A 15,804-nucleotide genomic window follows, 5' to 3' on the forward strand; every position below is an offset into this window, starting at 1 on the left:
GTGGGGTGTGGGGATGGGGGCTGGGGGTGAGCCCTGTCTATGGGGTGGGGTGTGGGGATGGGGGTGGGTGCTGACTATGGGGTGGGGTGTGGGGATGGGGGCGGGTGCTGACAGTGGGTGGGGTGTGGGGATGGGGGCTGGGGGTGAGCCCTGTCTATGGGGTGGGGTGTGGGAATGGGGGCGAGAGCGGGTGCTGACAGTGGGTGGGGGGTGGGGATGGGGGCGGGGGTGGGGGCGGGTGCTGACAGTGGGTAGGTGCTGGGACAGGGGCGAGGCTGTAGGTCCCCAGAGCGCAGCCTTTCCTATCCTGCTTTGCTTTTCATAGCCTGGGCGTGAGTGCTGTTGGCTTTTATTAAATCGTGTGCAAGGGTTATTTTATTAAAAAATCAAATTCAAAATACAGACTCCACTCACACTGGCCAGAGCCTTCCCTTCATTAGGAGTTTCTTTCTGATCCTAACCGGAGAGGGATAAACACCAAAGATCCTGCGGGGCCGCTGCATTTCCATGGCTGCTCTCGGAACTCTGGAACCAGGGTAACCGTGGGCTGCTCCTCCCCAGAGGGAGGCCTGCGCTGCAGGCAGCCGGGGCGGGATTGGGAGGCTCAGGGGCTGCAGCCCACGGGAGGTCGAGGGGAGAGGTTTTTCTCGCAACGCCCTCCTCACCTCCCCTTGTGTACAGAACTTTGAACACACGGACACTCACTGCCACGTGAGAGCTTTGGCAATTACGGATGTGACTTGGTTCTGTCCCAACAACGACAGCCCATTCCTGCGGCAAACATTTGCTCCAGCAGCGAGTGCTCCAAAGAAAACACAAGGTCCGCAGCAGAGCGTCCGTCTGCTTTCTAAGCCACGGGGACTTAACCATTTTGGTTCTCTAAATATAAATCTGCAGGTTACATAAACCTCCTTTTCCTTTTTTTTCTCCTCCTTTTCCTCCTTTTCTCCACCAAGAGAAATCTCCTGGAGTATTTTAACAATGACTTGTACAGTCAGCCCGTGAGAAAAGAATGGCTATCACGGACTCACCATGCACCAAATATATTCACCCTCCCACCTCCAATGGGAGTGCGGAGGGGACGCAGCGGCCCCGAGGAACATCCTCAATGCCTCCTCATCCTCCTCATCCTCCCCTTGTCAAAGGACAGCCTCACACCCGTTCTAGAACCGGACCCCTAATCATTGTGGTTTTTTTCAATGGATCATAAATGGCGCGTCATGGACTGATTGTATCTCCCCAAATTTCGATGTCAGCCCTGCCTGCAGTGGGATGGTACGAGGAGGCGGGGCTTTGGGGAGGTGATTAGGGTCAGATGAGATCATGAGGATAGGGTCCCCATGATGGGATTAGCGCCCTTACAGGAAGCGGAGGAGACCCCAGGGCTCTTTTTCCACCACATGAGGCCCCAGTCAGAAGGCAGCAACTGCAAAGCAGGAAGCAGATCCTCCCAGAAACCTGCCCTGCAGGCACCGTGCTCCTGGGCATGCAGCCTCCAGAACGCGGAGGGGCAGCTTCTCTGGCTTGTAAGCCTGCCCATCTGTGGCGTGTGTCACAGCAGCCGAGGGGCACCGAGGCAGAGCCCTTACTTCATGCCCTCCCCTTAAAACTGCAAACATCTTCCAATACTCACCAGCAGGCAAAGAACCAAAACAGCCCTTCCATGGACCCCAGTGTGGCCCCAGGCTACCCATGAAGGAAGCCAGTTGGGCCCCTCCTCATTTCTTTTCTCCACACCCTGCTGCAGGATGATCCTTCCAAAACTCAATGTGTAACGGCCTCCCTCCCTGCCCAGAAACTGCAGTGATATCCACCAGCAACGGGGCATTCACAAACAGCCTCTCCCCAACAGCCCCCCAGCCGCAGGGAGGCCTCCTGTTCTGCCTTCTTCAGCCTCCGGTCCCGGCTTCCAGGGCCTTGTTGTGCCGATAATGAGAAATCGTCTCCCACCCGCTTTGACCTATAGAGATGGCACCGCCACGTGGCTCCTCCCAGCACGTGGCTCCTCCCAGCACGTGGCTCCTCCCAGCACGTGGCTCCTCCCAGCACGTGGCTCCTCCCAGCACGTGGCTCCTCCCAGCACGTGGCTCCTTCAGGGGCCTCTGTGTCCTGCACCAGGAAGCACTAAGGTGGGCTGACGGTGCTCCGCACCCCCATGCCCACCCCTGGGCCCCGTCCCACCCCCTTACCTGGCAGCATGTTGTGAACAGGGGTGGCGATGTTGATGTCCTGCAGGTGCTTGAGAGTTTCCGTGTGAAAAAGGCGGAGTGTGGACCCCGAGGTGAAGGCAATCCAGATGCCGACGCCGGCCACGGCCATGTGGGAGATCACCATGCCTTCCTCCTGGTGGGCCTCCAGCTGACCCTGTGAAATCGAGAGAAGGTCAAGTCTGCTGGCCCCATGGAGCGAGTCTGACTGGGACCTGTTGGGTCCGTGTGGTGTCCAGCTGGAGCGCCATTCAGTGGCTGCAACACAGCAGCAGGCTTTGCCCCAATCACAGGCCTCCCCAGCAACCGAACACCAGCAACCCAACTGCCTGCCATTTTAATCATCCTGGCTCCTTCATGAGCCCAGAAAACGGCCACTCTGAAGACACAGGCATGGTGTACCTGCCGAGGGGCCCAGGCCACTGAGCTTGTGTCCAAAAGGAGACACGGGCAGGCAGACAAGAGGCACAGGAGGACCCGAACCGTGGGGACTGATGGAGGAGGCTGATCCATTCCCCCAGGCCCATCAGAACCTGCCCAGAACCTTCCCTGAGGTCTCCAGGCTGTGGCGTGGGTCCCCACCGCCTGCCTGCAGCCCAACCCTGGTTCTGAGTCCATGCTTCCTCTTAGCTCTGCTGTCCTGGACAGGCGCCTTCTGCTTCTCCATGCAACCTGGTCCTTCTGGAGCTTCCAGGCTCAGCTGCAGCCCCACAGCTCCAAAAGTGCATCCCAGCAGCCTGCTCTGAGGGTTCCCACTGGTGCCTGGGCCTGGGCCCTCGTCACCCCGCAGCCAGCAGGGGCTGCTCACACAGCGACCCCCTCACGTGGCCTCAGGGGCTGCCTGGCACTCAGGCTCTGTGGGATCAGTCCCAGGAGAACTGCCCCCGCCCTGCCCATCAGGGATTGCAGGGGGCAGCAGGGGTGAGGGATGGGACGAAGCTTAGAGACACTGTGTGCCCCAGGAACCAGCAGACTCACAGCTCTTGAAATTAAGGAAACTCACGATCCTGCACAATTATCTAAAGTAAAGTGATGAAACTCATAAAAACCCACAGGAAACCACCAGACTGACATGTCCGCCCTATGAGTTGTCCCACAATCTGAGAATAAGAGAAAAGACGACGGCCCCCATGGTGGAGACTGCTGACTCCACGCACATGCCCCGTGGCACCAAACCCCACCCTGCAGCACCAAGCTGCACCCAGAGCCCACTGGGCAGGAACTCAGGGATGCGACTTCAGTGGTTGGCAGATCCCATCTCCCGTGGTATTGCCTCTTGTTTCAGTTGAGATTCCATCAGGAGCGGAGGGTAGAGGAGGGCCCCAGCCTACACAGGAGCATTGCAGGGCCTGAGAGTGATGTCATCTGAGGAGGGGGCTGTGTCCTCAGGCTGGGCACGCAGGGGTTGGGGTCCCAGGGAGGCGATACGATGTGGGAGGCTGGGGTCCCCAGGGAGGCAACACGGTGCGGGAGGCTGGGGTCCCCAGGGAGGCGACAGGGTGCGGGAGGCTGGGGTCCCCAGGGAGGTGACACGGTGCGGGAGGCTGGGGTCCCCAGGGAGGTGACACGGTGCGGGAGGCTGGCCCACACGGCCCCAAGTCCCATCACTGTGGATCTGGAGCGGGCTCTACATCTGACTGTCACCCCCTGGAGCAAACTGGAACCCCCCCAGGTCCCCTGATATGAAGTGAAGGCCCTGCTTCTAAAATGCCCATTCTAGAGTCAGTCGTATAAATGCCTCTTGCCATATGCCCGTAGTTTCCTCATAGAAAATTTCTTCGATAATCACAAGTTGAATTTAAATATTTGTCAATGGGAAGGAACTGGTGCTCACAATTGCGAAGGAGTCTGCGTCACTAACTTGTGACTTGGTTCCTATGCAGAGAACCCAGCTCCTACCCCTCAGCGGAACACGAATCTCGCACACAAAGATCCCAAGTGTTTTATGAACTGAAGCTTCACAGGCTCTTCACCGTCTAAACGATCTGGGCTGTGCGGCGTGGGAGAAAGAGCATCTGCCTGGGGGTTGGGAAGTCTGGGTTCTCATTCCAGATGGTTCTAGCGCGGGTGCTTTTGATCCCTCCTCCCTCTGACTTGGCCTCCTGCGTGACAGAGGAGAAGGCGTGCAGGCCCACACTCCCCTGACACTCCACCTCCAATCCGGCCTCCTCCTGGCACTGGCTCCTTCCTGCCCCGCTCCTCGCCCTCCTCCTGGCACGGGGCCCTGCCTCTCCTGGCTTCTGTCATTCAGCCCCAAAGCATGTACAAGTCTCACTCATCTTAAATTAAAAAGAAAAAGAGGGAAAAAGGAAAGGAAGAAAAGCCGTGTGCCCCTTTCTGGCTGGGCTGTGCGGTTCCCCCTCCTCCTGCCTGTGCTAGGCAGGCCGCTCCCAGCAGCCATCGTTGGAGACAGCTCCTCCACCTGCTTCAGGCTGACACCTGCTAACTTCCCAGCTACCTCCAAAACTGCCACCTCCTTTTGAAAATACTGAGCTATAATTCACATATCATGAAGTTCACCCTTCTATAGGGTGCAATTCTGTTTTTTAGTATATTCAGAAAGTTGCCAACCTTCACCACTCTTGAATTCCAGAACATTTCATCACCCTCATGCCCCCTTCCCCAGCCCCGGACAACCACTCATCCATGTTCTGTCTCTGGATTTGCCTGTTCCAACATTTCATATAAACAAAATCCTACAACGTTCGGCCTTTTGCGTCTGGCTTTTCTCTGAATTTGGCGTTTTCCAGGTACATCTACTTGGTGGCGTGAGTCGGGGCTTCCCTCCTTTCCATGGCTGAATCCAGTCCCTGTGTATGAAGGAACCACATTGTTTGTCCATTCACGAGTTCCTGGGCATCTGGGCTGCATCCGCTTTTTGACTATAAATAACCCTGCTATGGTCAATCGTGTCTACATGAATATCAGGTTCTTCTGAATCTACACCTACGACTGGAAATGCTGGGTCACCTGGTCATGCCATGAGTTACTTTCTGAAGAAATCACAAACTGTCTTCCCAGAAATTGTACCATTCTGCATTCCCACCAGCAAGTAAGAGTCTCCCAGCATCCTCACGTGCTCTCCCGTGCGTGCTGGCTCCACTGACAACATTATTCCTGCCATCCCAGTGTGTGACAGACACAGCGCCTCATTGTGGTTTCGCGCCATGATTCCCTAACAAGCAACAATGCTGACCATCTTCTCATGTGCTTATGGGTCGACTGTAAATCTTTGGAGAAATATCCATTCAGTTCCCTTGCCTTTAATAGGGTTAGTTTTCTTTTTATTAAGTCCTAACTAAGAGTGTGCTAGATGCTTTGCATACCAGATCCTTCTCACATGAGCTGTACGTATTTTCTCCCACTCTGTGGGTTGTCTTTTTCAGTCCCTTGATAGTGTCCTTTGAAGCAAAAAGGTTTTAATTTTAATGAAGCCCAAGGTATCTTATTTTTCCACATTGGTTGCTTGTGCTTGAGGTGTCAGATCTAAGAAACCACTGTCTAGTCCAAAATCATGAGGATTTACTCCTATTTCTTTTAAGGGGTTTATAGTTTTAGCTCTTACATTTATGTTTTAATTCACTTGAGACAATTTTGTATGTGGTGTGAGGCAGGGGTCCAGCTTCATTCTTCTGCACATGGATACCCAGTTGTGCCAGCAGCACCTGTTGAAGAGGCCATTCAATATTCAAATGGAATAGTTTTGGCACCGTTGAAAATTTTGTGACCACAGACGCATGTGGTCTCCGGTCTGTGTCACTGATGTATGTGTCTGTGTGGTAAAATCTGAAATTAGGAAGTGTGAGCCTCCAATTTTGTTGTTTTTCTAGATTATTTTGGCTCTTCTGGATCCCCTGCACTTCCAGATGAATCTCAGGATGTGCTTGTCAAGTTTTGCTGAAAAAAAAATTAAAAAGCAGTGGAAATTTTGATAAGAATTGTGTTGAATCTGCAGATCCATTTGGGGACTGTTTTCTTCTTAACAATAGTATGTCTTCCAATCTATGAACACAGGATGCCTTCCCATTTATTTAGGTATTCTTTAATTTCTTTGAATGATGTCTTGTAGTTTTTAGTGTATAAATCTTGCATTTTTTGATTAAAAATTTCTCTAAGTATTTTTCTTTTTGACAGCATTATAAATGAAGTTGTTTTCTTTGTCTCATTTTCAGGTTGTTTGCTGCTAGTGTACAGAAATTTAATTGATTTTTGTATACCGATCTTGTGCCCTCTAACTTTGCTCAACCTGTTTATTAGTCGAGTAGTTTTACTGTGGATTCCTCAGAATTTTCTACATACAAGAGGATATCATATGCAAATGCAACTTTACTTCTTCCTCTCATCTGAGTCCTCCAGCTTTTTTCCCTTGTCTAATTGCTCTGGCAGATCCTCCAGTACTACTGCGAATAGAAATGGTAGAAGCCATCCTTGTCTTGTTCTTGATCTTCAGGGGAAAACTTTTCTTCTTTAACCATAAAGTATGATGTTAGCTGTGAGCTTTTTGTAGATGCCCTTTGGCAGGTGGAGGAAAAGTCACTTTCTAGTCTTCGTTTGAGTGTTTTTATCATAAAAGGGTGATAAATTCTGTCAAGTACTTTTTGTGCATCAATTGAGATGATCGTGTATTTTCCCCCCATTATTCTGTTGATGTGATGCATTCCACTGACTGATTTTCACGTCCTGAACCACCTTTGCATTTTAGGAATCTATCTCATTTTTCCAGGGCACACAATCCTTTCAGTATGCTGTTGATCTCACTTTGCACGTCTTCCGTGGAGGATTTTTGCATCCACGCTCACAGTGGGTACTGGCCTGTGGTTTTCTTGTCGTGTCTTTGGTATCGGGGTCATGCTGACTGCAGAATGAGTAGGAAGTGTTGCTCCCTCCTTGTCAATATTTTTGGAGAGTTTGGGAAAGAGTGCTGTTAATTCTTTTTTAAGATGTTTGGTTAGAATTCACCAGTGAAGCCATCTGGTCCTGGGCTTTTTGTTGTTCAGAAGTTTGTGATTACTGATTCAATTTCCTTACTAGTTTTAGGTCTATTCAAATGTTCTATTTCTTCATGATTCAGTTTTGGTAGTTTGTGCCACTCTAGAGTCTGTCCATCTCGTCTAGATTATCTAATTTGTTGGCCACCTGCTGCCTGTTTCACGCACAAGTCTCCATCATAGCTGGTTTCTTTTTTCTTTTTTTTTTTTTTTTTTGAGACGGAGTCTCGCTGTGTCTCCCAGGCTGGAGTGCAGTGGCGTGATCTCGGCTCACTGCAAGCTCCGCCCCCCGGGTTCACGCCATTCTCCTGCCTCAGCCTCCCAAGTAGCTGGGACTACAGACGCCCGCCACCGTGCCCGGCTAATTTTTTGTATTTTTAGTAGAGACGGGGTTTCACCATGTTAGCCAGGATAGTCTCGATCTCCTGACCTCGTGATCCACCTGCCTCGGCCTCCCAAAGTGCTGGGATTACAGGCTTGAGCCACCGCGCCCGGCCCATAGCTGGTTTCTTGAGCCAGTTCAGAATAAAGCAGAAATTACTCCCTGGAAAACTGTTTGGGGCAGAGGAAGGCGACTTCCATAGAGAGGATTTTAAAAAGCAAAACAAACAACCGTGGCGTATGAGGGAACTCTGGTGTGACTAGAGAATAGACGAGTGACGCTTCTTTCTTTCCTCGGGCTGTTGACTCTTTCACAATCACGATCCAAACTTCTGGAAAGATGATTTTAGAAAAACCAAACCCTGCTGGGCGCGGTGGCTCACGCCTGTAATCCCAGCACTCTGGGAGGCCGAGGCGGGCGGATCACAAGGTCAGGAGATCAAGACCATCCTGGCTAACACGGTGAAACCCCGTCTCTACTAAAAATACAAAAAATTAGCCGGGCATCGTGGCAGGCGCCTATAGTCCCAGCTCCTCGGAAGGCTGAGGCAAGAGAATGGTGTGAACCCGGGAGGCAGAGCTTGCAGTGAGCCAAGATCGCGCCACTGCACTCCAGCTTGGGCTACAGAGCAAGGCTCCGTCCTAAAAAAAAAATAAATAAATAAAATAAAACCAAACCCATGGTTTGTTGGGCCTCAGTCCCAGAGTTTTTAACCCAGCACAACCTCCTTGGTTCTAGTACCCAAGCGTCTCACACCCCATTACACTTCTGGCAAAATACTCTTCTGAAAACAAATTTTGAAATCTGTTCCACGCTGAAAACCCTTCAATGGCTCAGCACTGTCTGCAGCAAAAGTGCTGTTTAAAAGAAAACTACACAGAACTCTGCTCCAAGAAGTCAAGTCAAAGGTGGCTACCTTCAGGGGCATGGGGATGTCTGCACTGCCCATGCTTCCCCCCAACCCCCGTGAGCTGAGCCAGTGACAGGACCCAAGCTCTTCGTCCCCTACTGCGCTCGCAGACCCACCCTCTGCGTCCAGCAGCCCCTTGGGGACCAGTAGTCTCGAAGCCTGATGCATCTCTCCCTCTCTGAGGTGCCATCCTGGTTTTTCTCTTAGTGAATCCCTCCTTACCCTCAACCAGCCAGCTGCACGGGCACCATCCCTAGGCAGCTGCCGAGAGCCCTGTGCCTACAGGGACGCATGCCTGGCTTGACACTTTGCTGCTGCCGTTGTGAAATTCGTAGTAACTGTGGGATGCAGGGCCCCTGGATATCGGCTCACTGTGCCAGCCTGAGGCCTGGAGGGAGTGTTGCCCCCGAAACTTCCACAGCACCCTCACTCACGCTGGCAGCCCAGCCATCCTGGGACGGAGAGCCGGGCCTGTGTTGTCAATGTCTCAACCATCTGTGGTTGGTTTGTTTTCGCACAATGCTAGGTACTTGGTGAGTATTTGCTATGTTTCTGCTGGAGGACAGATTATATGGATGTTACCTTAGCACTGATGTTGGGCATGGCTTCTCCTTTCTCTAAGCCTTGGTTCTCTGAAAACAAGAACATTGGGCCACAGGATCTCTAAGTCTCTGTTTGCCTTGAAATTGTGTGATTCTGAAAGTGTCTGAAAGAAAGAAGGCTATGGATTCCACAGCGTTTGGGGGTCTCTGGGGACCGACATTCCACAGTGTTCGGGGGTCTCTGGGGACCGACATTCCACGGTGTTCGGGGGTCTCTGGGGACCGACATTCCACGGTGTTCGGGGGTCTCTGGGGACTGACATTCCATGGTGTTCGGGGGTCTCTGGGGACTGGGACTCCAGTGTTCGGGGGTCTCTAGGGACTGGGATCCAACAGTGTTCGGGGATCTCTGGCCTCTTCTGCTGACCTGGGCCTGTTGTTTTATTTTCTATGTTTAGATATAGGGTCTTGCTATGTTGCCCAGGCTAGCCTTGAACTCCTAGCCTCAAGCAGTCCTCCTGCCTCAGCCTCCCGAGTGGCTGGGATTACAGGTGTGAGCCACCGTGCCCGCTTAGGCCTGTTTTGTTGCCCTGTGTCTCTTTCTACACAATGACAAGAATTAAATCCCTATGAGAAAAAATGCATTGCTGCAGAAAATCACTATGTTGCACTATTTAGGTCATCTTTAATATCTCACCTATTTTATTATTTCATTCTGTTTTTCCCTTCAGTAGAGGATGGGGGCAAGAAAACGTTTTCCTCTCTTTCTTTCCTTCCATCTGTCTTCAGTCAAAGAGCACTGCATGTTGTAGAAACTCAAGAGTGAGGAAGAAGAGGTTTGCACTTCAAGCAGCTGTAGTCATTCAACTGAAAGGAGCTGTGACTCAAGGTTCTAAGCAACAGACCTGTCCAGGCAATGCCCCCTAGAAATCCAGAATGATTCTCCCTTTCCTAAATGTCAGATCCCTCAGCACTACATCCGTGTTCCTAACACTATGAGATTTAAACAGCAATTGGACAAACCCAGGGTAAAGGGCCATTTGCAGTTGGGGAAAAAGAGATACTTCCCTTCCCCTAAACTGTCCAGGGGACTGTGACCGGCACCGTGCAGCGGCTCAGCATCCACGGCATGTCTTCCCATCTGCTCCTGACGGCGCTGACAGGCAGGTGGGTGCCCCCTGCCACGTCGCGGGTGCTGCACCAAGCACCTGGCTCGGCATCTCCACTGGTTTGCCCGGTGCTGCTTTGTTACGGTGCCAGAGCTGGAACGGGGGCCGGCCACCCCCACTGGTAACCAGGCTGGCTCCTCCACCGGCCCAGTCACTCCAGGAGCGCCGAAGCCTCAGAGCCTCAGGTGCTTTTTTCTTCCAAATACAGCTGGCGTCTCCCAACCCGCTCAACCCAAGCTCAGATCGCAGGCAGCTCCCAGGCCGGCACTGTTCTGAAGCATATGGTCATTCGGGACGGATCCCCCCGCAGCTGCTGCCCCCGCCGTCAGCAGGGCGGACGCACACCCGGGGCTCGGATCCTGCAGGCTCAGGTCCTGCGGGCTGCACCCGCCCCTGGCCACAGTTTCCCTGTACAACGGGAACGGCAGGATGAACTTCATGTTTTCAGAGAGAGCAGATTTTTGCTTCTTTCTAAAAATGCATTTAGTTATTTTGGTACTGAAAATGCAAGGACACAGCCCTATATCTGGATCCAAACACATTGCTTCTCTCTGAGTCTTCGAGATTTACAGCATATAAATTACAAGCAGCCTGAGAAAGGGGAATTACCCCCAGCTGTCAGCTCAGACAACCTAGGCCCAGGTAGGTGGCTGATCCAAGATCACTGGATACTATATGGCTGAGCTAGGATGTAAACCTTGTGCCTCTGTAATACAGTTACTGGGATGGCTGTACTGAAACCTTGTGCCTCTGTAATACAGTTACTAGGATGGCTGTACTGAAACCTTGTGCCTCTGTATTACACAGTTACTGGGATGGCTGTACTGAAACCCTGTGCCTCTGTATTACAGTTACTGGGATGACTGTACTGAAACCCTGTGCCTCTGTATTACACAGTTACTGGGATGGCTGTACTGAAATCCTGTGCCTCTGTATTACACAGTTACTAGGATGGCTGTACTGATGGAGTACAAAGGCTGTGGACAAGCTCAGGAACGGTGCTGGCCTGCCTGGCAGCACTAGCTAATCCCTGGCTCCACGAAACACTGAAGGCTTCTCGTTCTCTGGGCATGTGAAATAAGAAGTGCCAGATGGATATGAAAAGTAACAGGAACAATACTGCCAAAAATCATCTAACATGTACCCCGACCTCCCTGTCCAGCTATTTTCCATCCCTGTCTAGCAGGCCGGGTCTCGAAGGATGTGGGGAGGCTGTGTCAAAAACAGACACACATACGGGAATGCTATTCACGATCCATGGCAGAGCGTTGGCCTCCAGGAGGCTCAGGACCCAGGTCCCATCTTCACCTTGCCCCAGGGTGGACTTCGCATCCCTAACCAGACCCAGCTCTGCAGGGGCCAGCCGGAGAGCCCTTTCCTGGCTGAAGACAGCATTAGCCCGCATCCCGCCGTGCCTGCCAGCCAAAGCGGCATCCACGGGGCAGCTCAGGAGCCACTTTCCCTCTGAGACGAGAGGGCGCAGCCTAGGCACGTCCTGAAACCGGTCTCATGAGGGTGTGCTCTGAGACGACAGAGGGTGTAGCCTAGGCACGTCCTGAATCTGGTCTCATGAGGGTGTGCAAATGCGATTCATGAAATAACCAGCAAAATGTCCTAAAGTTCCTAACCCGGGGAACTGGTTCATCCCTCCTAACGATGGTCTAGACGAGTATTTTCAGAAGCTCTTAATACCGTTTCTTTCTGGATTTGTGACGATCTCATCATTAGAACGTCTTCACAGCCTTCAAAGAGATGAAATTAGACCCCTCGCCCCAACTGAAGACATTCTTTCCTGTGACCTTTTGTGTGAGGATCAAAGGAATTTTTTTTTTCTTTTGAGACAGGGTCTTCCTCTGACCCAGGCTGGAGTATAGCAGTGCAATCTTGGCTCACCGCAGCCTCGACTTCCTGGGCTCAAGTGATCCTCCCACTTCAGCCTCCCAAATATCCGACAGATGTGCACTACTGTGCCCAGCTAATTTCTATGTTTTTTGTAGAGATGGGGTTTTGCCATGCTGCCCAGCCTGGTCTTGAACTCTTGAGCTCAAGCAATCTACCCATCTTCGTCTCCCAAAGTGCTGGAATTACAGGTGTGAGCTGCTGTGCCCAGCCCAAAGGAATTTTCAATGATGAGTTGGTCCATTTTATTGGCTGAAAACACACCGTTGTTATCCCAGTTTGTTTAAGGACAGTGGGGTCAAAAGATGGCCATGAACAGACAGTAAAAAAGTAAGAGCGCAACCTCATGATAAATACCACATATGACATGACTGAAAAATGCAAGTGTGAGAGGAAGTATGTAGCCTTTTCCTCATCACTTCAGGAATGTCTGTCCAACTGCACACACACACGCTGGCATGTCACACAGCCACTGACAACAGCAGACGCGGGTGGGCTCACCAGGCACCGCAGCCTCCCTGGGAGTGAGCTCGGACAGTGTTCTGCAGCCTGCTTGCCCACATGTGCCCCTATGGGCGTGCATTTAGGAACACCCACAAGGAGAGTGTGGGCCTCCTCCCGCTGCCTGAGCTCACCCGCTCCGTGGGGCACAGATGACCTCATTTCCCCAGCTCCTCCCATCCGCATGCATTTAGGACACTCCCAAGTGTTTGTGATGCCAACAAGGCTGCAATGGACAAGCTCCTCTGTCGAGTGGATTTCTCTAGGGTGGGGAGCTGCAGGGAAGATGTTATGAACCGCAGTGCTAACTGGTAACAGGTGGGTGCCCTCCAGAGGGGTTGCCCTAAGGCCCTGTGGTCCCGAGGGCCCTGTGCCCCACATTCCAACCGGGTGACGCTTAGCATTTACCTTCTGTCAATCTGAAGAAATGGCATCGTGAGGACCAGTGGTTGCTGGGACGGCGGGAGGGAGGGCTGAACAGAGAGCAGAGGATGTCCAGGGCAGTGAACCCACTGCGTGATGCTGTAGTGGTGAACAATGCTACGATACATTTGCCCAAAACCACAGAACCGCGGCACCAAGCATAAGCCCCTGGTGGACCCTGAGTGATGAGGGACTGTGGACCCTGGCCAATGATGTCAGGCCCCTCTGAGTGGTGAGGGACTGTGGACCCCAGGCAATGATGTCAGGCCCCCCTGAGTGGTGAGGGACTATGGACCCCAGGCAATGATGTCAGGCTCCCCTGAGTGGTGAGGGACTGTGGACCCTGGCCAATGATGACAGGCCCATGCGGGCTCACTGACTGTAACAAACGCACCACTCCAGGACGGGGCTCATGGGGGGGGTCGGGGGGGGGGTGGCGCTGTGCGTGTGTAGGGGGAGGGGTACATGGAAAATTCCGCACTTTTCATTCAATTTTGCAGTGAACTTAAAACTGCTCTAAAAATAAAGTTTATTAATAAAACAGTGCCTTGTTTTAACAGGCAATGTTAGTTGCTAACGAGGCTAAGTTATATGTGTATGAGTTTATTGTTTATTTCTATTTCTTCTTCTGAGAGTTGCCTGTTCATGTCCTTTGAACATCTTCTATTGGGTTGGTTATCTTTTTCGTAGTTCAATAAGAAATCTTTGTATTTTAAGAACATTAATTCTTAGTCATATATACAGGAAATTTTTTCCCAATTTTTCCTCCATAAGTATTTCATACACATATTTCAATGTGAAAAAAGTTATTAAACTGTACCATTTTATTTATTATGGTAACGTCTGGGTTTGTGGCATGTTTGGAGAGGCTTTCCCCATTGCAAAGTAATAAAACTATTCTACTGCTTTTTATCTTAGAGGCTTATAGTTTCGTTTTCATGTTGAAATTCCCATGCATCTGGAGTGTTAGAGGAGAGGGCCAGCTCTGCGTTTTCCAAATGCCTGCCCACTTATCTCCTGATTCTTTGGTGAATGATCCAAAGCCCATTGAATTTAAATGTCACCTCAATCAAATGCGAATTTTCCCTAAGTCCTGGAGGACTCTATAGGTTCATACTGAACACATTTCTTAAAGCAATGTTTCTTTTACTTAGCAGGTAACCAGTGAACACAGCTAACTGGTTAAAAAATAGTTAGTTGAATTTTCTTGCTAATCTCGTCTTTCTGAGCAAAATCTAGAAGGGATTTTCTTTTCCTTTCCCTTTTTTTTTTTTTTTTTTTTTTTGAGACAGGGTCTTGCTCTGTCACCCAGGCTGGAGTGCAATGGCAAGAATTCAGCTCAATGAAGCCTGGACCTCCCGGGCTCAAGTGATGCTCTTGCCTCAGCCTCCCAAGTACTTGGGACTACAGGTGCGCACCACCACATCCAGTACCGGCGCGCACTGCCACACCTAGCTAATTTTTTTATAGGGACAGGGTCTCACTTTGTTGCCCAGGCTGGTCTGGAACTCCTGAGCTCAAAGGATCTTCCAACCTCGGCCTCCCAAAATGTTGGCATTACAGGCGTGAGCCACCATGCCCGGCTAGAAGGAATTTTCTTTTAGCACGTGGCCACAGGCAAGAAGTCTTCTTTGACTTCGGCACTGGAAGTCAGCTGAGCTGTTTCTGAAATGCACCTTTTCCGCACTGTGTAGCCACGTAAGCGACTTACCTCTACAGCATGAGTCTCCACACTGATGATGAAGACTTGACCTCCAGAAGCCGCCCACAAGGTGTCTTCCATCATGAGTAGACTTCTAACTGGCAGGACGCCTAACTTTATCACTTTTTGAGGTTCTGAATCCCAGGATCCATCTTAAAAGAAAATATTTCATTTCATTCAAGTTGTTTTCTGTACACAGGAACAGGAAAATGGGATCGCACATCATTTTAAATAACTGACAACTGAAAGATCACCCACAGTGTTAATGCTTGTGCCTGATCCTGGGTGTGTCCGGGGATTCACAAGCTGACACCCGCCCCAGTCAGGCCATGGTGCACAACTGGGAAGCACAGACAGCTGCGGGACAGGCAGCCCTCAGGATCCCCCCTCCCCACTGCCTATCCCTTCCGTGTGTGTCCCAGACAAACCACTCATTCACCCTGAATCTCAGCTTCCTTCAGGGTAAGATCGAGACCATCCTACCACTAGCCACAAAGGTTGTTTCAAAAATTAAAAATGAAATAATGCGCGTACAAAGCTCAGCAAAGTACCCAGCACACAGGTGTTCAATCAATACTACCGTTTACAATAATAGTACATAAGATGATTCGGTCATCATGAAAAGGAACTGCATTCACAGTATAACTGGGGAGATGTTACATTTCCCCATTAGCTGTTTCCGTTCTAACATGTGCCTTGCTCTATACTGCATCACGAGGAGAGGCCATATATTCACAGAATACTTTAAGAAATCAAAATTGAAGAAAAAGGAATTCCTTACTTTTGATGAGTTTGTTCCCTTTCTTGAAGCCTAGAGTCACATGAAATATTCTGGTCTGAAAATATTTCCAAAGATCTACTGACGAAGTCTTTCACACTTTATATCAAGTATGAGTTGCTAGCTTGAATACCAATAAAAATTATTTGAGGCAAGATTTACTACAAACTTTTAAAGTGACTAATGTAATTATCCTATGAATAATTAAAATGAATTCTTCAATTCTCAATCTAACCATTAATTAAGCCATCGACCTTAAAAGTGTAACTAAATTATTAATCCATCAATGCCGTCGACTTCCTA

The 15,804-nt window shown here is 50.6% G+C and overlaps 1 protein-coding gene across 4 annotated transcripts in view; it reads right to left on the reverse strand.

The window, feature by feature from the left end:
• The window catches only part of ARHGEF10 (Rho guanine nucleotide exchange factor 10), a 135,028-nt gene that overhangs the window by 10,632 nt on the left and 108,592 nt on the right, over positions 1-15,804 (reverse strand). For all 4 annotated transcript variants that reach the window (XM_025393711.1, XM_025393708.1, XM_025393710.1 and 1 more), the window contains 2 exons: positions 14,733-14,875; positions 2,190-2,364 (listed from right to left, as the gene is read on the reverse strand). In XM_025393711.1, the coding sequence (XP_025249496.1) occupies positions 2,190-2,364; positions 14,733-14,875 (318 nt within the window). The remainder of the gene's footprint in view (positions 1-2,189; positions 2,365-14,732; positions 14,876-15,804) is intronic.

The sequence above is a fragment of the Theropithecus gelada genome, chromosome 8, assembly GCF_003255815.1.
Source record: "Theropithecus gelada isolate Dixy chromosome 8, Tgel_1.0, whole genome shotgun sequence".
Taxonomy (NCBI): domain Eukaryota; kingdom Metazoa; phylum Chordata; class Mammalia; order Primates; family Cercopithecidae; genus Theropithecus; species Theropithecus gelada.